At 40.0% G+C, this 22,959-nt stretch overlaps 1 protein-coding gene across 6 annotated transcripts in view; it reads right to left on the minus strand.

The window, feature by feature from the left end:
* APP (amyloid beta precursor protein) overlaps positions 1-22,959 on the minus strand; it is a 288,984-nt gene that overhangs the window by 211,570 nt on the left and 54,455 nt on the right. For all 6 annotated transcript variants that reach the window (XM_033232229.1, XM_033232228.1, XM_033232227.1 and 3 more), the window contains exon 2: positions 14,143-14,310. In XM_033232229.1, coding sequence (XP_033088120.1) covers positions 14,143-14,310 — 168 coding nt within the window. The remainder of the gene's footprint in view (positions 1-14,142; positions 14,311-22,959) is intronic.

Below are 22,959 nucleotides of genomic sequence, written 5' to 3' on the forward strand. Positions count from 1 at the left end.
AAAGCTTTCCTCAAGGGCAGGAAACATAACGTGGCATGCTATAGCCTCCCCGTGGAGCTCCACATCCATCATCTTTGGCTTTCAGACTGTCAGGAGGCTGCTGACCCCCAACTCCTTTTATGTGGTGCTCCCACCCTCAGCTCTCTGAAGGAAGACTCATTAGTGACTGTATTTCAGCTCTGCAGCGCCATCCCTATACCTCGTTACAGCCCAAGAAAACCAAACTGTACATAGCAGTCTCTCCCTCAAGGGCTTTCACGAACACACAAAGGCTGCCGCTAGATAAGGAAGAAATTTGACTGGAGGTGAGGATAAGTCTGAGCCACAGGTGGCATGTCAACAACCAAGGGTGCATGCATGGTGGCTTGCGCCTATAGTCCCAGCTACTCGGGAGGCTGAGGTGGGAGGATAGCTTGAGCGAGGAAGTCGAGGCTGCAGTGAACCGTGATCACATCACTGCACTCCAGTCTGGGCAACAGAGTGAGACCCTGACTCAAAAAAAAAAAAAAAAAAAAAAACCTTAACAAAACAACAACAACAACAAAAAACCCCCCAAAACCATGGGTGGACTCAAACTAGGCATCTGGAAGAAGCAGTTAGTCCAGGAAAGGAAAACAGGGAAATACCCAGAGAGGCAAGGGAAGATGAGAAACTGACAAGATTGGATCTAGCAGAGACAGGATCTGACAGGGCCTGCCTGTGCCCGCTAACTCTTGTGAGTCTTGGGATGTGCATTTGGATTCTAGGAGATGCCCTGTCCCCTTCAATAAGCCCTATTTCTAAACATAAGCTACTTTAGTAGTTTTATGCTCCTTCCAATTGAACAAAAGCCAAGAAAAACGCCTGGCTTGCATGCTGGTTCACTAATTCCCACCACATGATCCCCTCAATCTCTGTGTGCAGAGCATTCTATCTTACCACTGCATCCTCCACTTTCCTTGATCACTTTATCTGATCCCTGACCACTTTCGACCTCCTATTCTGCTGATGGGCTGTCTGTCCTATTAGAATATACAATCCTTGAAGGCAGGGACGATATGATTCATCTGGTGTTCCCTCAACAGTGGCCAACCCTGGGATAGCACAGTAAGTGTCTGATAAGCACGTAATTAATATTTCTGGTTAAGGTCAGAATCTATTCAATCAGGGACTTTCAGTATATATTAAGTTCCCTTTGGGTATTATAAACCTATCTCTTAAATAAGATATTCTAAATAGTTGTTGGATTATGGGCTTTTGAGGGAAATAAGTATCTCAATGCCTTTCAATATCGTTCTTCCAAGTAGACATGACAGCTTATACAAATCATAGCATCTGCTATAAGCAGCAGTAGATTACTGTAAATAAGCACTCAGCTGAGGAAGACATTTAGGAAGAGTGACAAGTTAAGCTCTCACTTGGGCTAATGGGGCCCATTCAGTTAGTACAGGAATCTGAAAAGCGGCCTACCTACCTGGTCATACAGTCATGTTTTATCATTGAAAGTGAATGCATCAGTACATGAAATAATTTTAAGAGTGCATAAGAAATTCCAAAGACTAACAACCAGGGAAGAGGGAGAACAGAGACAATCTTAGATCCATATTAAAAGCTTATCATTGGTAGCCTAAGTAGTTTTGTCTACTGAAGAAACAGCTTAAAATCTGGTCACCATCAGAATGTGTTGTTCCACATTTTAAAAATCTGAAGTCTCTCTTCTCACTGTCTCTCCAAGTTGGAAATGTATTGATCTCAGACAAGATGACATTTAAGTTGCTAAATACGTAAAGCAAGAAAAGACATTGATGATATTTAAGAAAGCCAAGAAGATAAATATATATATTAAAAAAAACTTCGTAAAGTTGTATGTTGTCAGAGTCCTACAGAAACTCTGTCTTTATTCCCAATATTAAGGGCAAATGGAGAACCTAAAAGTCCCTTTTGTAAACAGGCTACCTAAGACAGGTGATTAATGCTGAAAGTCTGAATTATGACCAAAGATATTTCAAAAACACAAAATCAAATGTGGCTAACAAAAGACAGAAAACAAAGTTAATGAACAGAGTAAATGGAATTGGTAATTGCTACTAATTCTGAAAACAGTTTGTCCACTTTTTTATTTAGTCATTCAATTCTTAAATTCACCTTTGACCAAATTCTCAAAGATATTTCTTTTTGAAAACACTAAAAATTATGTGGTACTAATAAGATGTTTTAAATATATTAGCAAAACATCAATTAGTAACATGTGATGCTTTAGCACATCTTAATTTACAGACTTTACAGGTCACTAGAAGAGATAAGCAACAAACTCGCATGTGTTTTGCCAGGATTGCTGGAGAACCCAAACAGTTAAGATAAAAACCTTGCATTCCAGACTGACTTAGGGACAAGAGTGACTAGATTTGATCATTACTGCAATTGAGTGACAGGTGGATGGGAGGGTTCATTTTACTATTCTTTCTACTTGTACATATGCTTGCAATTTTGCATTTAAAGCACTGGAAATTAAAAAAAACAAACTTAGTCCAGAGGAAACAGCCAGTTTTCTAAATTTATAACTGCATGTGTAAAAGGAAAAAAAAAAAAAAAACCCAAGATCCAAATTGTGTCTGCATGACTGCAGCTAGCATATATGAATATATACATGAAACAGAGAATCAAACGCTCTATAGAAAAATGTTTCAGAGATAGCCTATCTTGTATATTTCCATCTTCTCAAAGCTTTTCCATACCAGTCCGTTTTTCAAAGAACATATCCAAGAAGAAAGTAAGAAAATTGTCATAACTGAGGGTTTCCTAAGTGCCAGACATCATTGCAAATGTTTTTTTTTTTTTTTTTTTTTTGAGACGGAGTCTCGCTCTGTCACCCGGGCTGGAGTGCAGTGGCGGATCTCAGCTCACTGCAAGCTCCGCCTCCGGGGTTTACGCCATTCTCCTGCCTCAGCCTCCCGAGTAGCTGGGACTACAGGCGCCCGCTACCTCGCCCGGCTAGTTTTTTGTATTTTTTTAGTAGAGACGGGGTTTCACCGTGTTAGCCAGGATGGTCTCGATCTCCTGACCTCGTGATCCGCCCGTCTCGGCCTCCCAAAGTGCTGGGATTACAGGCTTGAGCCACCGCGCCCGGCCTGCAAATGTTTTATGTGTAGCGCATCATAATCCCGAGTTAGTAATCGCTCCATTTTATGTAAGATGAAACTAGAACAACTAAAATAGGCGCCATTTCTAAGCATTCAAAGAGTATATTAATTATAAATTTTAAACTACTCGGACTTAGGCATATAAACCAAGACAAAGCAAGTCCTAGATAATATATACTTCTGTTTCTGGATTTCAATGACATTCTTTAAATTTTCGTGGAATACAAAGAAATATCACATCTTAAACTGTTCTCAACAAAAATTATTTTATTAATGAGGAATACTGAAAACAGAATCTCTAATTTAATTGAGAAAAAGAATTGGAAAATGAAAACGTTCTCTGCTTGCAACTTAATGAGGCGCTGAGAGACAGCGTGCAGCTGATGAAATGCTACTGCAATAACGGGAGGTATCAGCATGCTATGTTTCCAAATGATGGCCTTATGTAAAAGCAAAGGCGGTAAAATGCTGCAGGGCGTTAGCCTATTTCCCAATAATTTGGCCAAACTCTGCTTCTGACAGTCTAAATAAATATATTCCTATATCCACGCTTTCATACTCAGAGTTGGAAAATACTGTCAAAGAACCTTGTTTGATAGATAAGCTATTCTAATTTCAAAGTGTTGAATGAAAAACAAACTGGGGTGGGGGGGAAGAGATGGGAGAGAAATCAAAATAAACAGGACAGGACACAAAAGTTAAAACATGAGCAGATGTGTACACATAGCCTAGATTCTCCTATCTCTCTCTCTCAACATAGAGCTAATTTTCTTATTTTAAAATATCCAAACTGGCTTCAACTTTTTTAGCCCTAGAAGAAATCCTATGGTCAGTAAAGCAATCCTTACATTTATACAGACCAGAAGTGCATAAAATACATCCACACTCACGTATAAACAGCCTGATCCCTCTATTCAAAAACTGTCTCATTTCATATGAATTTGAGATCTTTCAAATTCCAAAACCACAATGTATACATGCCTATGATTTGTCAGTTTTCAGCCTACAAGGGTGAAGGGTGCCCATAGCAAAGTAATAACGGTCAAGAATGTACCAGGCCTTCTACCACAGGATAATGTACACAGTATACCTTCCAACTTGGTAAGATTAAAAAGACCACCTGTGTTGTTCGCTTTTTATCTAATTTTAATTTCATACAACTGTAGAATGGAAAAAGAAAGGTTGAGAAACAATTCTTGTCTGGGAATCCCATGTTCAGTTATGTATTTTAGAGGACAAAGTTGGGCAAAGGAAATGGTTTTGCTCAACTCATCTAACAGGCGGTTTTCGCTCTGTGCAGGCACCGCTGTGCTTGTTTGCTGATCTTGTTAATCTACAGACAAAGTAACTGCTCATTTAAAGGCAGAAGGTCAAAGAAGCAGAGAACAGATAATGTTAAATGGTGGAAAAGAAAACAGGAAAAAGAGAATATATCCATAAACCAATAAAAGAGATGAAAAACAAAGCCGTGTTCACCTAACTGTCCCAATTGGAAATTTCTGCCTGTATTTGAGGCTTAACCTGTTCAAAGTTACCTCCAGAGACCTGCTCCACAGTATAAGTTACCAGAAACATCAACACTTTCAGGAAGCCCCTAGCCCCTAGCTCCAAGAAGTGCTCTGCATGTTATTAATAGGAATACAGAGGCTGGAAGAGCCATTTTAATTTCTCTCTTTTTTCTTTCCTTTTTTTTTTTTTTTTTTGAGATAGAGTCTCATTCTGTCTCCAGGTTGGAGGGCAGTGGCGTGATCTTGGCCCACTGCAACCTCGGCCTCCAAGTTGAAGCATTTCTCCTGCCTCAGCCTCCCGAGTACCTGGGACTACAGGCGTGCACCACCATGCCCAGCTAATTTTTGTATTTTTAGTAGAGACAGGGTTTCACCATGTTGGCCAGGATGGTCTCAATCTCTTGATCCGCCTGACTCATCCTTCCAAAGTGCTAGGATTACAGGTGTAAGCCACTGCACCCGGCCCAAGTTCTCTCTTTAAAAGAGGAAGAATAGTATGGGGACTCATCCAATTTCTTGCTTAACTGACAATACGTAACTTTTACAACACTTGCCTGTGTGTTTCTATCATAAAGTGAGGATATGGTTTAAGACTGAGGACACAGTCTGAAAACTGAACAGGCAGCCTTCCCGGACAGCTCGGGTGACAAAGAGCAGTGATGCCCTTAATATAGCACCTCTGGGTATCATGAATGAGAGGATGGACAGGATGATCTCCCACAACGCTTTTCACACGATTATTCTGTAATTTGAATTCCTTCTCTCCCCAATCTAACCTACTCTTGGAAACTAGCTAATTTTTCTAAAAGTGTCTTGACCAGAAAGCATTCATGCTAAAAATCTGCCAATGCTTCCACTTATCTCCAGAATAAGACCCTCTAATTTGCAACCTCATTCTCCCTTTGCAATTTTCTAAATTGTCTTCATAATTTAATTGTATTAATAGATTTATAAGGTCCTTATGGGCCAAGAATGGTATCCCGCCACTCAACAACACCTGACACAAAAACCTAACCGTGCCCAATAAATATAGACTAAATTTGCCTGTATTAAAGTTGGGAAGAAATAGATTCTTGGGATGTAGAATTGAAGTATACTTCCTTTATTCTTCTTGAATCCCAAAGCCTTTGGTTTAAATAAAACTATGTTTTTTAAAAACTTCATTTCATCCCAAGGAAACAGGACAATAAAATCTAACAATTCTAATTTTTAGCCCCTGGTTTTAGAATATGTTTCAAGGGGGATATTATTTTTGTTTTGCTCTATTTATATTTATAAATTCTTCAGGCCAAAATTTTGGTACTATAAGAGTTTATTAAAGCAAGTGGTCACTTTATGCTGTTAAATGATGAATAACTGCCAGGCACAGTGGTTCGCACCTGTAATTCCAGCACTTTGGGAGGCCAAGGCAGGTGGATCACTTGAGGTCAGGAGTTGGAGGCCAAGGCAGGTGGATCACTTGAGGTCAGGAGTTCGAGACCAGCGTGGCCAACAGGGTGAAACTCCATCTCTAGTAAAAATACAAAAATTAGCTGAGAATGGTGGTGGGCGCCTGTAATCTCAGCTACTTCGGAGGCTGAGGCACGAGAATCGCTTGAGCCCAGGAGACAAAGATTGCAGTGAGCCAAGACTGGGCCACTGCACTCCAGCCTGGTTGATGGAGTGGGACTCTGTCTCAAAAAAAAAAAAAAAAAAAAAAGATAAATAATTGACGTAGTCGTATTTGAGTTGTTTCCATAATGCTACAAGAGACACTTTTTGCTTCCATTATAGAACAGAGGAAAAGCACTGTTTTCTATCAAAGAATGCCAAAAGAAAATAACTCGACACTCTGCTGTGGTCATCTATGATTCACACAAACTACCCTAAACACTAAAGAAAAAGAACAATATAAGGATCTTGCATGCTTAATTGCTTAATGTGTTCGGAAGCATACTTTGTAATATTACAACCAAATATTTTCAGTCATACTATGGATTTATGACTTTACTATTGAGTTATCATGGCCTTTGCATTTGAAATGGATAAAAATAAACTGAAGGCAAATCTGCACTATGGACAACATTCCACTAACTCCTGCCTAAACATGTCTTTAGAATTCCGGCGACGGAAGGCTGGGTGCAATGGCTCATGCCTGTAATCCCAGCACTTTGGGAGGCCGAGGCAAATAAATCACTAGAGTTCAAGACCAGCGTAGCCAACATGGTGAAACCCCATCTCTACCAAAATACAAAAATTAGCCACATGTGGTGGCGTGCACCTGTAATCTCAGTTACTCAGGAGGCTGAGGCATGAGAATCACTTGACCCAGGAGGCAGAGGTTGCAGTGGGCTGAGATCATGCCACTGCACTCCAGCCTGGGCAACGGAGTGAGATCCTGTCCAAAAAAAAAAAAAAAAAAGAAAGAAAAAGAAGAAAAAAAGAATTCTATCAATGGAAAGAAATGGTCTCTGCAAAAGGAAAGTACAGGCTCCATTTTATGGGAGGCTCTCTCAGCATAAGCTGGATACAGAACTCCTACCCATACCGCTCCAATTTCTGTGCCAGAAACCGACCATCCACAAGCATTTACCTAATGATGACTAGCGTGCTCTAGGTCAGAGCTAAGTGTTGGAAAAAATCCATTGTAAGGCATGATCCCTAGAAATGTTAATTCTCACAACACTTTGGGTCTGTAGGGCTTTTGCCTACAGAAGCCACACTAGGTCTCAGTCTTAGCTCAAAATGCTGCCTTACTGTGAATGGCTTAAAACAACAAAAATGTCTTTTGTCACAGCCCTGGAAGCTGGAAGTCCAAAACCAAGGTGCCAGCATGACCAAGTTCTGGTGAGGCCGCTCTTCCTTGCTTGCAGATAGCCACCTCCTCGCTGTGTCCTCATGTGACTTCTTCTTTGTTTGAGCAGGGAGAAAAAGACAAGCTCTTTGGTATCTTTTCTTATAAGGGCAATAAGTTCCATCACCAGGGCACATACAACCTCATCTAACAATTATCACCTCCCAAAGGTATCATCTCCAAATGCCATCATGCCTGGGGTTAGGGTTTCAATATCCAAATTTTGGGGGAACACAAACATTCATCCCATAACATACTTGAAAAAAAAGAGGGGAAAAAATCTCAAATGGTGCTAACACAAAATATTTTTTAAAAGCATTGAAAGGCAGGTATTTGAATGATGACTAGGCAGAAGCAAAACTATTATGATTGGGAAAGAAGAAAGAATACACTTGCACAAAGAATTTGGAAGACTTGGGATTAAACAAAGACTCAGTTTAAACCATAAGATCCAAGTTATCTTCTCAATCAAACTTTACAAGGTTTTATAACCAAGAGCAAAGACAAAAGACTGTGTTTTTACTTTTTCTCTTGAATCTTGCTCTTGAACAAAAACTGGATCAAATAAATCAAGGGCAAAAAAACCCACTATGAATAACAACAGAACAACCCAGTAACACAAAATACAAATTCAGAGAAGCATGAGATTATGAAAGGAGCAGAGTAGATAATTCACAGTCGAAGAATGTATTTATCATCATGTTAAGCTAAGCACCAACATGTATAATGCAAAACAATCCTTTGGAAAAACTAATTAAACAAGTGAGTTAAACTGGTGAGCAGAAAGTCAAAATGACGTGACAATGATGAGTTCTATTGGTTTTGTTCTATCCTAGGACCAGACTGCTAACAGCCACCTCAGACTTAGCCAGCTAGCTATCTCTAAAATATTTTGGTCACGAGAGACACAAAGTGAGAACACAAAGTAAAAAATTCATCCACCACTACTGGGAGAAAAAAATCATTAAATGAGTAGCTCTGTCAATGGAACTAATGGTTTCCACGCAGTTTTTTTTTTTAAAAAAAGGAAGAACTTGCCCAATGACAGATACCAGAATACCGTGAATTTTCATGGTGCTGAATCAAACACCCGTCAGTCAGGAATTCTATACCTAATGAAGCAATTTTCAATAATAAAACATTGCTCAACAATAAGAATGATTAAGATGAAAGTCATCCAACAAAAGGGAATCAAAATATTAATAAAATACAGGGTTTGAGATGATCCGATGAAAAGACTAGCTGTAAACAATTAGTCCAGTTACAGACATACCCTATGAATGAGAATTATGGCAACAGAGGAGATTATAACTTCGAAAATATAAAAATAATACAACTTATAAAACCCGTGAGAAAGAAACATGGTAACATTGTGAGAGTATTCTTTTCCTTGCCGTTCCTAGCAATGAATCCATCAATACTGTTTAAAAAATAAAAACATGAAGTTAAAAAAAGAAAGGCAAAATGAACACTCTCCAACACGCACACGAAAATCCAAGCCTACAAATGAGAACTATTCATTATTTCTAATTATAAAAGAAAAACACCAGAATAGCTACAATGTGGAAAGTGGCAGGAAGATCGTGAAATATCTATAAAGAATGTTCTAGAGAATTCAAGATGCACAATTTGATAGAAAATGTCAACACTGTCTAAAACTTGAGTGAACTTCTCTCCCTGACGCCTGCTCAGTACTCCCCAAAAAGCCACTTAAAATCCTAATGCATGATGCACTCTGTCACCTCGCCCTGTCCAGCCTACAAGCCTTTTCTAATCCATACCCACTGTGTTGCAGCACTGGGGTCATTCTTCTATTTTGCCCATGCCATTCTTCATCACTCTTCTAGTAACAGCTCCTCTTCCCACATCACATGGCCACACCCACAAGGCCAAGATGGGCCAGTCCTGATACTGAGTCCCTGCAGATATGGTGGCGGCTCCAAGGGCGGATGCGTAACTCAAAGCAGTGCCAACCAGAAGCACTCCCTGATAATGCCCATGGGCAGAACAAAGCTGGGATGCCAAACTGGGACTAACAGTATCAGAGGGAGTGGCTACCAACGTCCCTGGTCTCCTGGAGGACGCCCATCTTAGCAGAAGAAAAGGAGCAAACACACAGCAGGAAGGTAAGCAGAAACAAAAGAGACCCTAATGGGGAAATTCTAGGCAGTACTGACTCTCGGTTCCAGCACCTGCGGATCTCATTTCTGTGTGCATTTTTAAGAAATTGTGTAAGCATCCCCTGCACTACGATCCTTCCCATCAATGGGAGAAAATAGTCTCCATATATAAAATACAAATTGTTTAGGGGGTTTTTATCACCTGGCAAAAGAAACTGCCTATGTAACCCACCCTTACTATCTCCCCAGTCTTTCTCAGAAAAGGAGAAGTTCCCTCCCCTTTCCACGACCCAGCCAATCACATATCCACTGGATCTCCTTTCTCCCTAGTTCTTACAGAACTGAGTACTACGGTTATAGCTTACTGTGACCTTGTACTCCTGGGCGCAAGTGATCCTCTCACTCAAAGCGCTGGGACTACAGGTCTGAGCCGCAGAGCTCGGCCAAAACCTAGTTCTTAGAGATACCTGCGGCTAGTGCTTAGGATGGATATCAGTCCTTCCCACAGTTTAGTTTAAGCTTCCTTTGGCCCAAATTCCTTCCACTTAAAAAGCAAAATCACAAAGTCTTTCCTTTAGTCTTGAATGACCTCAAGCTTTTTGCCTCTAGGTCTTTCCTCCAGGAGTCCACGGCTGACTTCACCACTGACTCACGTTGTTTTTCCTGCAAGGGACTGTAATTTAACTTCTCCCCATGCTATTCCACAGGGTCAACAATGACCTTTTATTTGCCAGATCCTAACAATGTTTTGTCACACACACACACAAATGCCCAAAAACAAGATATGAGCAAAAGAGATTCCTGGGTGTCCTAGCAGTGAAATGCAGGTGTTGTCTTTCAGACCCTGAGGGTGGTGGGGAAAGGATTATCTGATTCTACACCATGCTCCTCCGGTTGACTTGCTACTAAAGAAGCTATTTTACGACTTACACCCTTAAAACTCTTACACCCTTATTACTTACATCCTTACAAGCTATTTTGCACCCTTACAGTTTTGTAAACATGCATACTGCAGACCCTCACAGCAATGCAAGTGTTTCTGTATCATGCAAATAATTTGACGATATTCCAGATAATTCCAGATGATTCCTGTTCATTGCCATGCAAATCAAGTATGCTGGGGAAGGAATTTTAAATCTCTCCAAGTCAAAATGAACCAGTTTTCACATCTTACAGTTCATCTCATTAATGAATTGAATAAAATATTTGACATGTGTTCAGTCTGCATGACAGACATGATTTTACCTTGTCAAAAACTACACTTCAACTGCTTTCTGTTTGCATCATGCTTGCACTCTTACCTTTCCCCTCATTTAGAAATTTATATAGCTTGACTTCCAGCATGTTTCACCTCCTACTTCCTACCCTATCTCTCTGGTCGCTGCTCATCTCCGTCATGGGGAATCTTTGTCTGCCTTCAATGTTGCAATTCCCCAAGGTGCTTTCCTTGGGTTCTTGTCCACAGGTGTCACTGAGTGGGTAAAATGAGTGCAAGTCTAGGCCGGGTGCAGTGGCTCACGCCTGTAATCCCCGTACTCTGGGAGGCCGAGGAGGGTGGATCATAAGGTCAGGAGTTCAAGACTAGCCTGGCCAACATGGCAAAACCCTGCCTCTACTAAAAATAAAAAAAAATCCCGGGCGTGGTGGCAGGTGCCTATAATCTCAGCTGCTTGGGAGGCTGAGGCAGGAGAATCGTTTGAACCCAGGAGGTGGAGGTTGCAGTGAACTGAGATTGTGCCACTGTACTCCAGCCTGGGCAACAAGAGCAAGACTCCATCTCAAAAATAAAATAAAATAAAAAATAAATAAATAAAGTCTAGTGACTTCCTGTTGCTACAAAATAAAGCCCAAATCCATTAAAATGGCTCACAAAATATGATGTTTTGGACCTTTCTTACTTACGGCACCTAATGTTGAAGAATCTGGCTGGTGTATAACACCCGACAAGACTTCCGTGGGTGGGTGGTAGGCAGAGGATAGATAATACCAGAATTGCAAGAGGAAGGCGACAGCGAAGGGCTAATTCTCTCCACTCACGGTGGCCACCAACAATCTGGTAAACTCCAGAACTGGGAAGAACCACTCTGTGCTTAACCCTTTGATACAGTTTGGCTCTGTGTCCCTACCCAAATCTCAAGTCGAATTGTAATTCCCAGTGTTGGAGGTGGGGTCTGGTGGGAAGGGACTGGATCATGCGGGTGGTTTTAATGGTTAAGCACCATCCCTCAAGTGCTGTCCCGTGACAGTGTTCTCATGAGATCTGGGTGTTTGAAAGTGTGTAGCACCTCTCCCTTCACACTCTTTCTCTTTCTTGCTCCAGCCATGTGAACATGTGTCTGCCTCCCCTTCACTGCCTGCCATGATAGTAAGTTTCCTGAGGCCTCCCCAGCCATGCTTCCTGTACAGCCTTCAGAACCGTGAACCAATTAAGCCTCTTTTATTTATAAATTACCCAGTCTCAGGAATTTTATTACAGCAATGTGAGAACAGACTATTACACCCTGGGACAAACAACAGGCTGAGACAGAAAGTAAAGCTATCCAGCCATTAGTAGGATCTCTACATTAAACGGGAAAAGTGGGGTGCTCCTGGGGTCAAGAAGAGTCATTTTTGTATGGCCACCATACAAATGTGAAAACATCTGGTTATTCATACGTGAAACTAAGGGAGGAAAAACTTGCAAACTATGACACATGCATCAAAATAGTCGATTCACCAGAAAAGGACAATCTGGTCAATGTCATAAACTAAATTTTAATTCTAGCCTTTAAAAAAAGTTTGTTTAACACTCAGAATACATAATCTGTATGCATATATCCAAAAAAATAAAACGGTATCAAAAACATATAAGTATGCACAGAGTCCCGATTTATAACATTTATAACTTATCTACATAATTGTACTACAAGAACTCTTCAGCAGAATGTGAATATTATTTCTAAAATTGATACTTGATAAAAGTCATACCCAGGCAAAAGTTGATTTATTATCAATCCATACTTAGTAAATCAGCACACAGAATGTTCTTGTAAAAGTAAATATCATGGGCCATATGCGGTAGTTCATGCCTGTAATCCCAGCACTTTGGGAAGCCGAGGTGGGTAGATCACAATGTCAGTAGTTCGAGACCAGCCTGGCCAATATGGTGAAACCGTCTCTACTAAAAATACAAAAAAATTTAGCTGGGCATGGCGGCTGGTGCCTACAGTCCCAGCTACTCAGGAGGCTGAGGCAGGAGAATCACTTATACCCGGGAGATGGAGGGTGCAGTGAGCTGAGATTGCACCACTGCACTCCAGCCTGGGCGACAGAGCAAGACGTCATCTCAAAAAAAAAAAAAAACAACAACATATAATGAACTTAAGCATTAGTGATTTCCACTATCCATCATTTCACATCATGGTTCATACTCCTTTCAAGATAAAAATTACTTAATATGTAATATATTGTGATAATGCAGATGATTTTTGCTTCTCAAAACACCTATTAGTAATTAGAGATTGTCCTTTCTTAAACAGAGTGCTATCAAAACAAATTAAACCTTTTAATAATAATTTTAGTATTTATAATTTAAAATAAAAGGATCTCGACAGAATAGTAATATTAATTAAACAACAAAAATTCATTATCCAAGTAAGCTAAAGAAAAATTTCTAGTACAAAAAGGATTACAACAAAATAAAATGTTGCCAGGCTATCTGCTGTTTATAATGAGTGTCAAGAATTTTGCTTTGCCAACAAGCATAAGAGTAATTACTTTCAATGTTCTTAAGATGCAGACACATGTCCTAGAAGAGATAACTATCTACGAAGTGTGAGATATAATGCCTGGAACTCCAGCTATTTTAAATTGAATAAGAAAGGAGCGGGCCGGGGGCAGTGGCTCAAGCCTGTAATCCCAGCACTTTGGGAGGCCGAGACGGGTGGATCACGAGGTCAGGAGATCAAGACCATCCTGGCTAACACGGTGAAACCCCGTCTCTACTAAAAAAATACAAAAAAACAGGCGATGTGGCGGGCGCCTGTAGTCCCAGTTACTCGGGAGGCTGAGGCAGGAGAATGGCGTGAACCCGGGAGGCGGAGCTTGCAGTGAGCTGAGATCCGGCCACTGCACTCCAGCCTGGGCGACAGAGCGAGACTCCGTCTCAAAAAAAAAAAATTAAAAAAATCAGTCAGGCCTGGTGGCACGTGCCTATAGTCCAGCTACTCAGAGGCTGAGATGGGAGGACTGCTTGAGCCCAGGAGGTCAAGCAAGGCTGCAGTGAGCCATAATCATGCCACTGCACTCCAACCCGGGCGACAGAGTGAGGAAAAAAAAAAGTGCTGAGATGTCTTAAACTTTACTGCTTAGTGATGGTCATAATATGACATCATAATTTTAAAAACATTTATATGTATATCATAGGGTAATGCAAATAAATATATTAATGGTATGGCGAATCATTAGGAACCAAGATTTTTACTGTAGGGTTAAAATACTGATGCAAAACATACGAAGTTAAATTTTCTGAAAACAAGTGCATGTGATCCAACGTGAACTGCTAGCCACCAGACAGGACTTACTTCTTGGCAATACTGCAGGATGCCTTCCTTGGTATCAATGCAGGTTTTGGTCCCTGATGGATCTGAATCCCACTTCCCATTCTGGACATTCATGTGCATGTTCAGTCTGCCACAGAACATGGCGATCTGGGGTTCAGCCAGCAGGCCAGCATTGCCATCAGTGGGTACCTGAAAGAAGAAGCTTCAGTTAGTTATAGAATCCATACCTCCAAGGCAGAAGCTGGCTGAACAGGGATCAAAACAGGGGAAGAACAGGGATCAAAAAGAGCTCATTCTTGTTTATTCTTAATTAGGAATCAGTCCGGTCTTCAACACTGCTTTAGATTAAGTGTTATGTATGCTACAGACATTTCTAGCCGCCTATAAGATAGTGTCTTCTTTTACACTGAAACAGAGAAGGAAATTACCAATACCGAAAGGAATTTATTCATGAAAAATCTAAATATTTTCCCACATGAGATTTTTTGGTACCTGCTGAAAGGTTCTGACAACCAAATAACATGTTTTTCTACAATAAATATAATCACTGTGGAGGCTACCGCATTCTCATAATAAACTCCACTGACTCACACAGAGCACAATGCCTGCCAGGCCCTGCCTGATGACCAAGCCTGAAAGTAATATTGTGTGCCACCTCTCAGCACTGAGAGCAAGCATGGCATTGGTAGTTAACAAGTGACTGCATTATGATTTTGAACAGAAAAATCCACTGTAGAAATCACCATCCACAAAAATAACTGAGTATGTTGGCGATCCCACCTGATTTTCCCCAGAATATTCTCCGGTTATCACTCTCTCAACTCTTAAAAAGTCTGTTAAGGGTGCTGGTGTCTCCACTCCCAACCATCTGCAAGGAGCCAACATTTTCTCATTCAGGGCTCTGCATAGCGCCTGCTGGGTAGTAAGTAAGCAGTCCTATTACCATTGCAGGCAACAGACCACTTCACAAACTTCATGAAAAAGGGTGCCTTCTGCATTTTCAAACCCTTCTGTGTATAGGCATTACCTTTACAAAACTATTTTTAAAAGAAAAAATGGAAGTCCTGAAATATCTGTATTTTGTCACTTAACAGGTTCTGGTATCTCAAAAAGAAAAAAAAATTCAGCAAGAAACGAAAAATGTATCCACAGGAGTAAAGGTGTTACTTAAACCAATTAGAAGGCATATTAATCATGATAGGCCCTTCTTTGTTAAATGGGGAAATATGAGACATCCATGCCAAGAAGAATTAACTTCCAACCGAAGCCATTCGTTCACACTCAAGAACTGGGTGATTCCACAATAACTTGCATCATTCCTAAAAACGGTCCACAGGAGGAAAAACACCAACTAAAATTGCACTGAGAAACTTTTGGTTAAAGACGTGAAGTAGTTTCCAAACATTTCTTCCCACATAAATGTAAAATAGGATACATCTGGCCATTTTAGTCATTTATACACATATTTCATCAAAACCCAACAGAGGACTTAAGTCCTCACAACAAAGAAACAAAACAGGTCTTAGACTGAACCAAGTCATGAGTGCAAAAGCTGCTGGCAAAATCTCTAGAACCATGTTTTCAAGTAACTTTTCCAATATTTAACGAAATTCTGCCTTGACATTGCCAGATGGTTAAGTAAAAGCAGCCGAAGCCAAAATATCCAGATGGATTGTAGAAACAGCTAGGACCCCTCAACTCCTCCATCTGAGCCCCTTGGCACTTCCTGTGACTTCCACGAAACTGAGGGTCTCATTCCCTGACTGATGCAGAGCAGCAAGTAGAATGCTCTATAAATTTAAATTTCACAGCTTTCCTGAGGGATTAAGAGGAAATTCATTGTCTTGATCTTAGAAATCAAAATGCAAATGTTGCCAATCTTACTGAAATAAGTAGTACAGATACTAACACTGCAAACACGTTAAAGAAAGTCAAATAATAAACAGGTACCTGTGGATAAGGCCCTATATTAGATGCCATGGAGGGCCCGGACCTTAAGGAACGTACAATCCACTAATGGAATCGCCATTGTTCCTACAGTACTTTATTCTGTTCACCTTCCAAATTCATTCCTGTCCCCAAGATTTCCAGTCTTTGCAGCACGTTGGTAACTGTACAGAGACATTAATGAACCTTTACCGTAGCTGGTAAATATGCTGTTGAATCAATCTCCTCCTCTTTGCCTCAAACTCTCTGTACTTTTGTTTATCCACAATCTGTTCATTACAATGTCTAAGGAAAGCGTTCTACCTTCTTGTCAATACAAATGCCCTTGATTCCATTTCCTTCCCACAAGGAGCATTTAATTGACAATTTCTCTCCCCAGGGTAGCCAGCCTCCAAGAAGGCCCCCAGTAATCCCGGCCTCCTGCTATTCATGGACCTTGGGCAATCCCACAATGTATCAGGGTCTGTCTGTGCAACAAATGGAGTATGGCAGAAATGATGACGGTGTAACTTCCGAACATGTACATATTAGACTTAAAGATGCTGCAACTCTTAAAAACAAACCCTTTGCTACCAGAAAGGTCATGAAGGGCATGATGATGTGTAACATCCAAAACAAGGTCATGAAAGGCATCACAATTCTTCACTGCTCTCTGGGATCACTCACTGTGAGGGAGGTCAGCTGCCATGTTCTGAGACATCTGGTGCTAAAACCAGGAAAGTTTTTGGCAAAATACAATGGGTCACCCTACCTGACAAACCAAGTAAATGCTTCTTCATTTTTGTTTTCCTCTTTTGATTTAACTTCCTTTGATTTCTTCTATTCTTCATTTTGTCATCCTCCCTGCTTCTTCACTTTACAGATATTTTAATGTCATCTGTTGGCATATGTGTGTATGCTATCAAAAAGTGGTAATTTTTTAAACATTGTTTTCAAATAAATTGATCATGACCCTATAATTGTCTCACGTTCTCATCACTTTTTAATGCCATCTGTTGGCATATGTGTGTATGCTGACTACCAAAAAGTGGTAATTTTTAAAACTTTTTTTCAAATAACTTGATTATTTGTCTCATGTTGTCTTCATTTTAATATTTAATAATGAGAGTTTAGACTAGAAAATACATGCTTCACTTCCTTTCAGGTTTTCCACCAAATGAGATTTAATATTAACTTTAAAAATAAATGTTTGGAGAATTGTGATGATTAACATGCTCTATTTTCTTCAAGTGGAGATCGTTTAATAATTTAAACTGCGAATCCTCAATAATTAGGGTAAGCTGTTGAATTAGAAATTGTAAAATTGGTTGTACATATAGATCTTTTTACATTTGACATTACAAGAGCCCTTCACAAATAAATATCAACTCACAAAAGCCATGTTTCTCAAGCACGATTTTTTCCCGAACCAACATCAGGTGTGTATATGGAAATCAGAGCAATTAGCTTGGAGATACAAATTGAACCAGACGCCTTCCTATTCTTACTGAAGCCCATCTGCAAACAATTCCATGCTTTCACTACATATTCCTGTCCCCCTTCATTAAAACAAGACAAACAACCCACGCGTCCTCACTTGCATCAAATAACCCATGTATGAAACAAAGCCTGGTTGCTAAGTGCAGCCACTCCCTGGCATTCAGCCAGAAGGAAATATGGCCATATTAAACCATTGCCATCCAAGGGTTAGCTACGTTTTCCTGAATGAAGCCTCAAAGAAATGACTTAATCAATCATACACAGGGTCCTATTCAGAATCTGTTAATAAGGACACTCTTAAAATTGAAATCTTTGAGTAAGATATTTGCTGCCAGTAAAAAAGCACTGTCTTACAAAGTCATCCTAAAGATAATTATTCCTAATGTTTTTAAACATCTTTCTTTTCTAAAAGAAAAGAAATATAAATACCTTAGTAGATGGGAACTATAACCACTTAACTACTACCTTTTAGTTCTATTTATGTCTTAACACTATTCTAAGGTGAGTTAAGGTTACTTTGCAAAAATCTAAGACAACATCTAAAAGATGAGAATTGTGATATAACTGGCCATTGGTGGTCTATGCATTTCTCACTCGTGGTCTATGCATTTCTAAGACTGAATGAATATGCAGGTAATTCTTGTAAACCGAGTGACTTTCCACTGACACCATAAAACTGGAGATGCTTTCCCATGGGAAAACAGTGTTCCTGACAATGAACAAAATAACCAGCTAAAAACAATGAAGCATTGACAAACTGCCTCAAAAGCAAGAGGGTGTTTACCGAGTGCTCTGAACTACAGGGACGTACATATCAAACTTAAAAATGCTGCAACTCTTAAAAACAGAAAAAAAATACTTTTGTTAGCGGAAAAAAAATATTTTTGAGCCACAATACAAAGAATACTGAAGTGAAATGGACTTTCCGAAGGAATTTTTAGAAACGGCTTTAAAAGAGCCTTAAGGGGATAACATAAACAAATATAAACATATCTACCTAATCTGGATCAGTCTGCAGAGGTGAACCTGGAAACCCTATGCATAGCTACAGTTGCTGCAATTTTCAATTAAATGCAAAGCCACCTTCTTGAACAAGTTCTCTTGTTGTCCTTTCAAACAGGGTGTTCCCTTTCTCCAAAAAGTTTCTCTCTGTTATCATCTAGGAGATCAAAATTCCTTATGAGCAGGCTTGGCAGCATTCCTCCCCAACAGGGTCCCATCTAGGAGGGAAGAGTGAACAAGGAGCTCTCTGTTTTGCTAGCCGAAAGGTCCTGCTTGGCAAGGAGAGCGCACAGATCCATAGCTTAGTTGCATCCGTGGATTTATGTAATTTTAAGGTTTCTGGCTAATGAAAGCCATCTGTTTGCTGCATTTGAACTAACCGCTCTCACTAGTCTAAACAGCTGGCCTCATATAATGAAGTATTTGGTACTTTTTAATCAGTTCGAACTTCTTAGAGTCAGATTCTTGCATAATCTCATTTTTTTTTTGGATACACTGTCTCACTCCATCACCCAGGCTGGAGTGTGGTGGCGTGATCTCGGCTCACTGCAACCTCTCCACCTCCTGAGTTCAAGCTATTCTCCTGCCTCAGCCTCCCAAGTAGCTGGGATTACAGGCCTGTGACACCACACCCAGACAATTTTTGAATTTTTGTTTCACCATGTTGGCCAGGCTGGTCTCGAACTCTTGGCCTCAAGTGATCATCCTGCCTTGGCCTCCCAAAATGTTGGGATTACAGGCATGAGCCACTGTGCCCAGCTTTGCAGCGATACTATTTCTACCACATTCATGGTTTCCTGACATAAATACTGGATTCCCTTAACCTGGGCATAATTCAAATATATCCCACAAGAGTGCTTTACATTTTCCTATTAAAACATTTAAATTCTCCATTGTCAAATGTAAAGAACTGTTTTCTAGAGTCATAATCTAGAAAATCTGAGTGAACCCCTTTCAAGGGAATAATTCATCTGTAGGGTTTTCTTTTAAATGCCAAAGAAAAGTATTTCCAGTGGAAGCGGGACATCTGCAGTTGCTCATTTCATCACTAACTGAGAACTGAAATTAAAATCATAATCACATAAGTGGACCCTAGAGGGAGGAAAAGGCGCCGGGTAAGGATACGTCCAAGGCCATGGGGTTACAGAGACAGAGAAGGGAATTCAACTGATTCCGTCAAGGTTCTGTTAATGTGACCAGGCTGTCTCTCCAATTAAAATGGAAAATTGCCATTTTCCAAGGCTGTGCCCCTGTGTGTGTGTGTGCATGTATCTGTGGTGGGCAAAAATAGAAAAGCTAGTAAAAAAGAAAAATAAAATGTGATGACTGAAACTGCACATGGTTTCTATTTACCCTTGTGGAGAGCTGCCACATCTATTCACAGCCACTATCTGCTGCACAATTATTTCAGAGCTTGAGTTTCAGCCTAAAAATGATTTGCCGTAAAAGTGAATGGGAGAAAAACAATTCCTTTCAAAGGAGTAATCTGCACGTTTCATTCCTGGAAACTTGAAATTCTTTTTGGGTCACTGTTGATCTGGTTTCTAATTACAAGCTATCCTCCCTTGATGTTTTTCATGGTCTCTGTTGATATTAGGTTGGTGCAAAAATTGCAATTACTTTTGCACCAACCTAATACCAAGCTTTTTTTCTACTCAAAGGATAGATGTTCTCAAGTTGACTGAAAACTCCTACCCACTCATGAAAATGCCAGTAAATCACACTTGCTGCTGGTGCCCAGTAGGAAATCAAGAGGTGCCTCAATAGGAGCCTTTGTTATTCACCACTCGTGAAATTAACAACGAACATCTGAAGCGTGCATTTAGGCGGTATCCAGAAAGAGTGGCATCTGCGGCTAGGACTGATGTAAATGGATATACAACTGGAATTACAAAAAATAGAGCCTTACGCATGGCAACCAAACTCAGCCTCAAAAGCAGTTTACAATCTAGTCAATGTCCAGTTAGTCCTAAAAGGTAAATGTTTTAACTTCATATATATACACACACACACACATATGAAACCATACACATACTATACCATGTATACGTGTGTCTAATATTGTACTCTTCCATCGGTAAGACTAATTCTTCTCAAGGTCACCTTGATGTAAAAACAGTTCGTCTCTTTCATTCTGTCTTTACGGTTTTTCTGTGTGTCTTTTGTTTTGTTTTGTTTTCTGAGACAGTTTCGCTCAGTTGCCCAGGCTGGAGTGTAGTGGGGTGATCTCGGCTCATTGCAACCTCTGCCTTCCAGGTTCAAGTGATTCTTGTGCCTTAGCCTCTTGAGTAGCTGGGACTACAGGCATACACTACTACGCCCGGCTAATTTTTGTATTTTTTAGTAGAGATGGGTTTTTGCCACGGTGCCACTCCTGACCTCAAGTGATCTGCCTGCCTTGGCCTCCCAAAGTGCTGGGATTATGGGCATGAGTCACAAAGCCTGGCTTGTCTTTAAAGTTTTACTGACATGTCTCATACAGTCACCAAAGGGAAAAAATATATATATACACACAGTATTTGAGATCTTTATCCTGTTCTGACTCTCTCAATATTGCCATATCTCATCAGCCTTGACCTTGTGAACATGGAAATAGAAAGAGGGTTATTAACAGGCAAAAATCCAACATCTACTAAGGCCTTTACTCATTATCTCATTTGACTCAGAAAAACCAAGATAAGTCACTTCCACATCTAGTTCGACAATCAGAAGGGCTCAAAATCCGCCTAGAGTCTAATCAAGAGTGTTATTCCAAAGCACATGCTTGCTTTTTGTCATAATAAGCCAGCTGGCATTCCTGGTATTAGATCTCAAGCTTTTTTATTTTTCAATCTTGAATATTATTTTCAAGTAATTTTTCCCCCATGGCAGTGCTATTTTGCATGTCTTTGTTACTGGCTTTTAAAAAAATTACTTTTAGAGCAAGTAAAATGGGAAGCAAACCCACAGCTTAAATGTCTAATTTGCATTTCTCAAATTGAAATCACTAGATGTTAATATCTACTAACCTTTGGTAGTTTCCTCTTTAAGAAATCTCTCCTGAAATGCAAACACAAATTTCTCCAAAGTCAGTTCTTTCCTTAAATCAAATGCAGCCAACTGCATCTGCAAACTAGGAGTCCAAATCTCCCAATGTTCCAACTATTAATGTTTTTCAGCCCTTCCATTATTTAGTCTGTATTTTCTAGTTTTTCAACAGTTGACATATACCTACCCATATACACATACACCTGGATATATAACTGCTATACAGCTATCTGTATGGTACATAGTGGTAGTACTAGAATAAACACATGCGCGCGCACACACACACACACACACACACACACACGGTTTAAGAGCTCAATTTGAACAAATCTCAAATGCTGGTGCTTTGCTAAAATCTCATTCTAGAATTAGTGCATTTCAGTCCATGTTGCTAACAAGGTGGAGGACTTGGTAACTGGGCTCCTCAGAGATAGCGGTTTGAATGGCATTCCCTGAAAGAAATTGGATAGTAACAAATAAATGATTTTCCAGTATGACTTCTACTGGTTCTGACAGCTAGGACAGATTAGCACCCAGCACAGAATACGATAAAGAACAATCAAAACCTATTATTCCTCTTCATTTTTGGTACAAGAGATATTCTACATATATTCAATTCTAATTTTCTACTGTTTTCTATCAAATGTAGCCAAGCTAAGCCAAGATCAGCTGAACCCTGAGCTTGTGGGCTATAATAAACGGTTATTGTTCTAACCCACTAAATTTTGGAGTGGGTTTGTGGCTTTGCTGCATTTTTGTGGCATGAGAAATTAACACAGTCATGTATTTGATAGGAATAACTAAAATACTAAGTGATAGAATCAAGGCATAGATTATTTCAGAAGGTAGAAACTTTCTCAAGTTGCCTTTTTTTAGGTATATGCAAGATCCTATTTATTGTGTTAAATAATTATTTGAAGTATTAGATGACAGGAAAGACAAGAAGATGAAAAAACAGCTAATACACTCATAAGCTTCACCAATACAGCCCCAGATGACCACAGGAAATCTTGCTGCATCAAATAAAATCTAGAAGGACGCAATCACATTTTTAGATTAACAGTAAAAAAATAAAAAAAATAGGGTTGGTGCTGTGGTGGCTCACGTCTGTAATCCTAGCATTTTGGGAGGCCGAGGCGGGCAGATCATTTGAGGTCAGGAGTTCAGGACCAGCCTGACCAACATGGTGAAACCCCTTCTCTACTAAAAATACAAAACAATTAGCCAGGCGTGGTAGCACATGCTCACAGTCCCAGCTACTCAGGAGGAATAGGCAAGAGAATCTCTTGAACCCGAGAGGCGGAGGTTGCAGTGAGACGAGATCATGCCACTGTACTCCAGCCTGGGTGACAGAGTGAAACTCCATCTCAATAATAATAACAA

This window comes from Trachypithecus francoisi, unplaced genomic scaffold, assembly GCF_009764315.1.
Source record: "Trachypithecus francoisi isolate TF-2019V2 unplaced genomic scaffold, Tfra_2.0 Lachesis_group14, whole genome shotgun sequence".
Lineage (NCBI taxonomy): Eukaryota > Metazoa > Chordata > Mammalia > Primates > Cercopithecidae > Trachypithecus > Trachypithecus francoisi.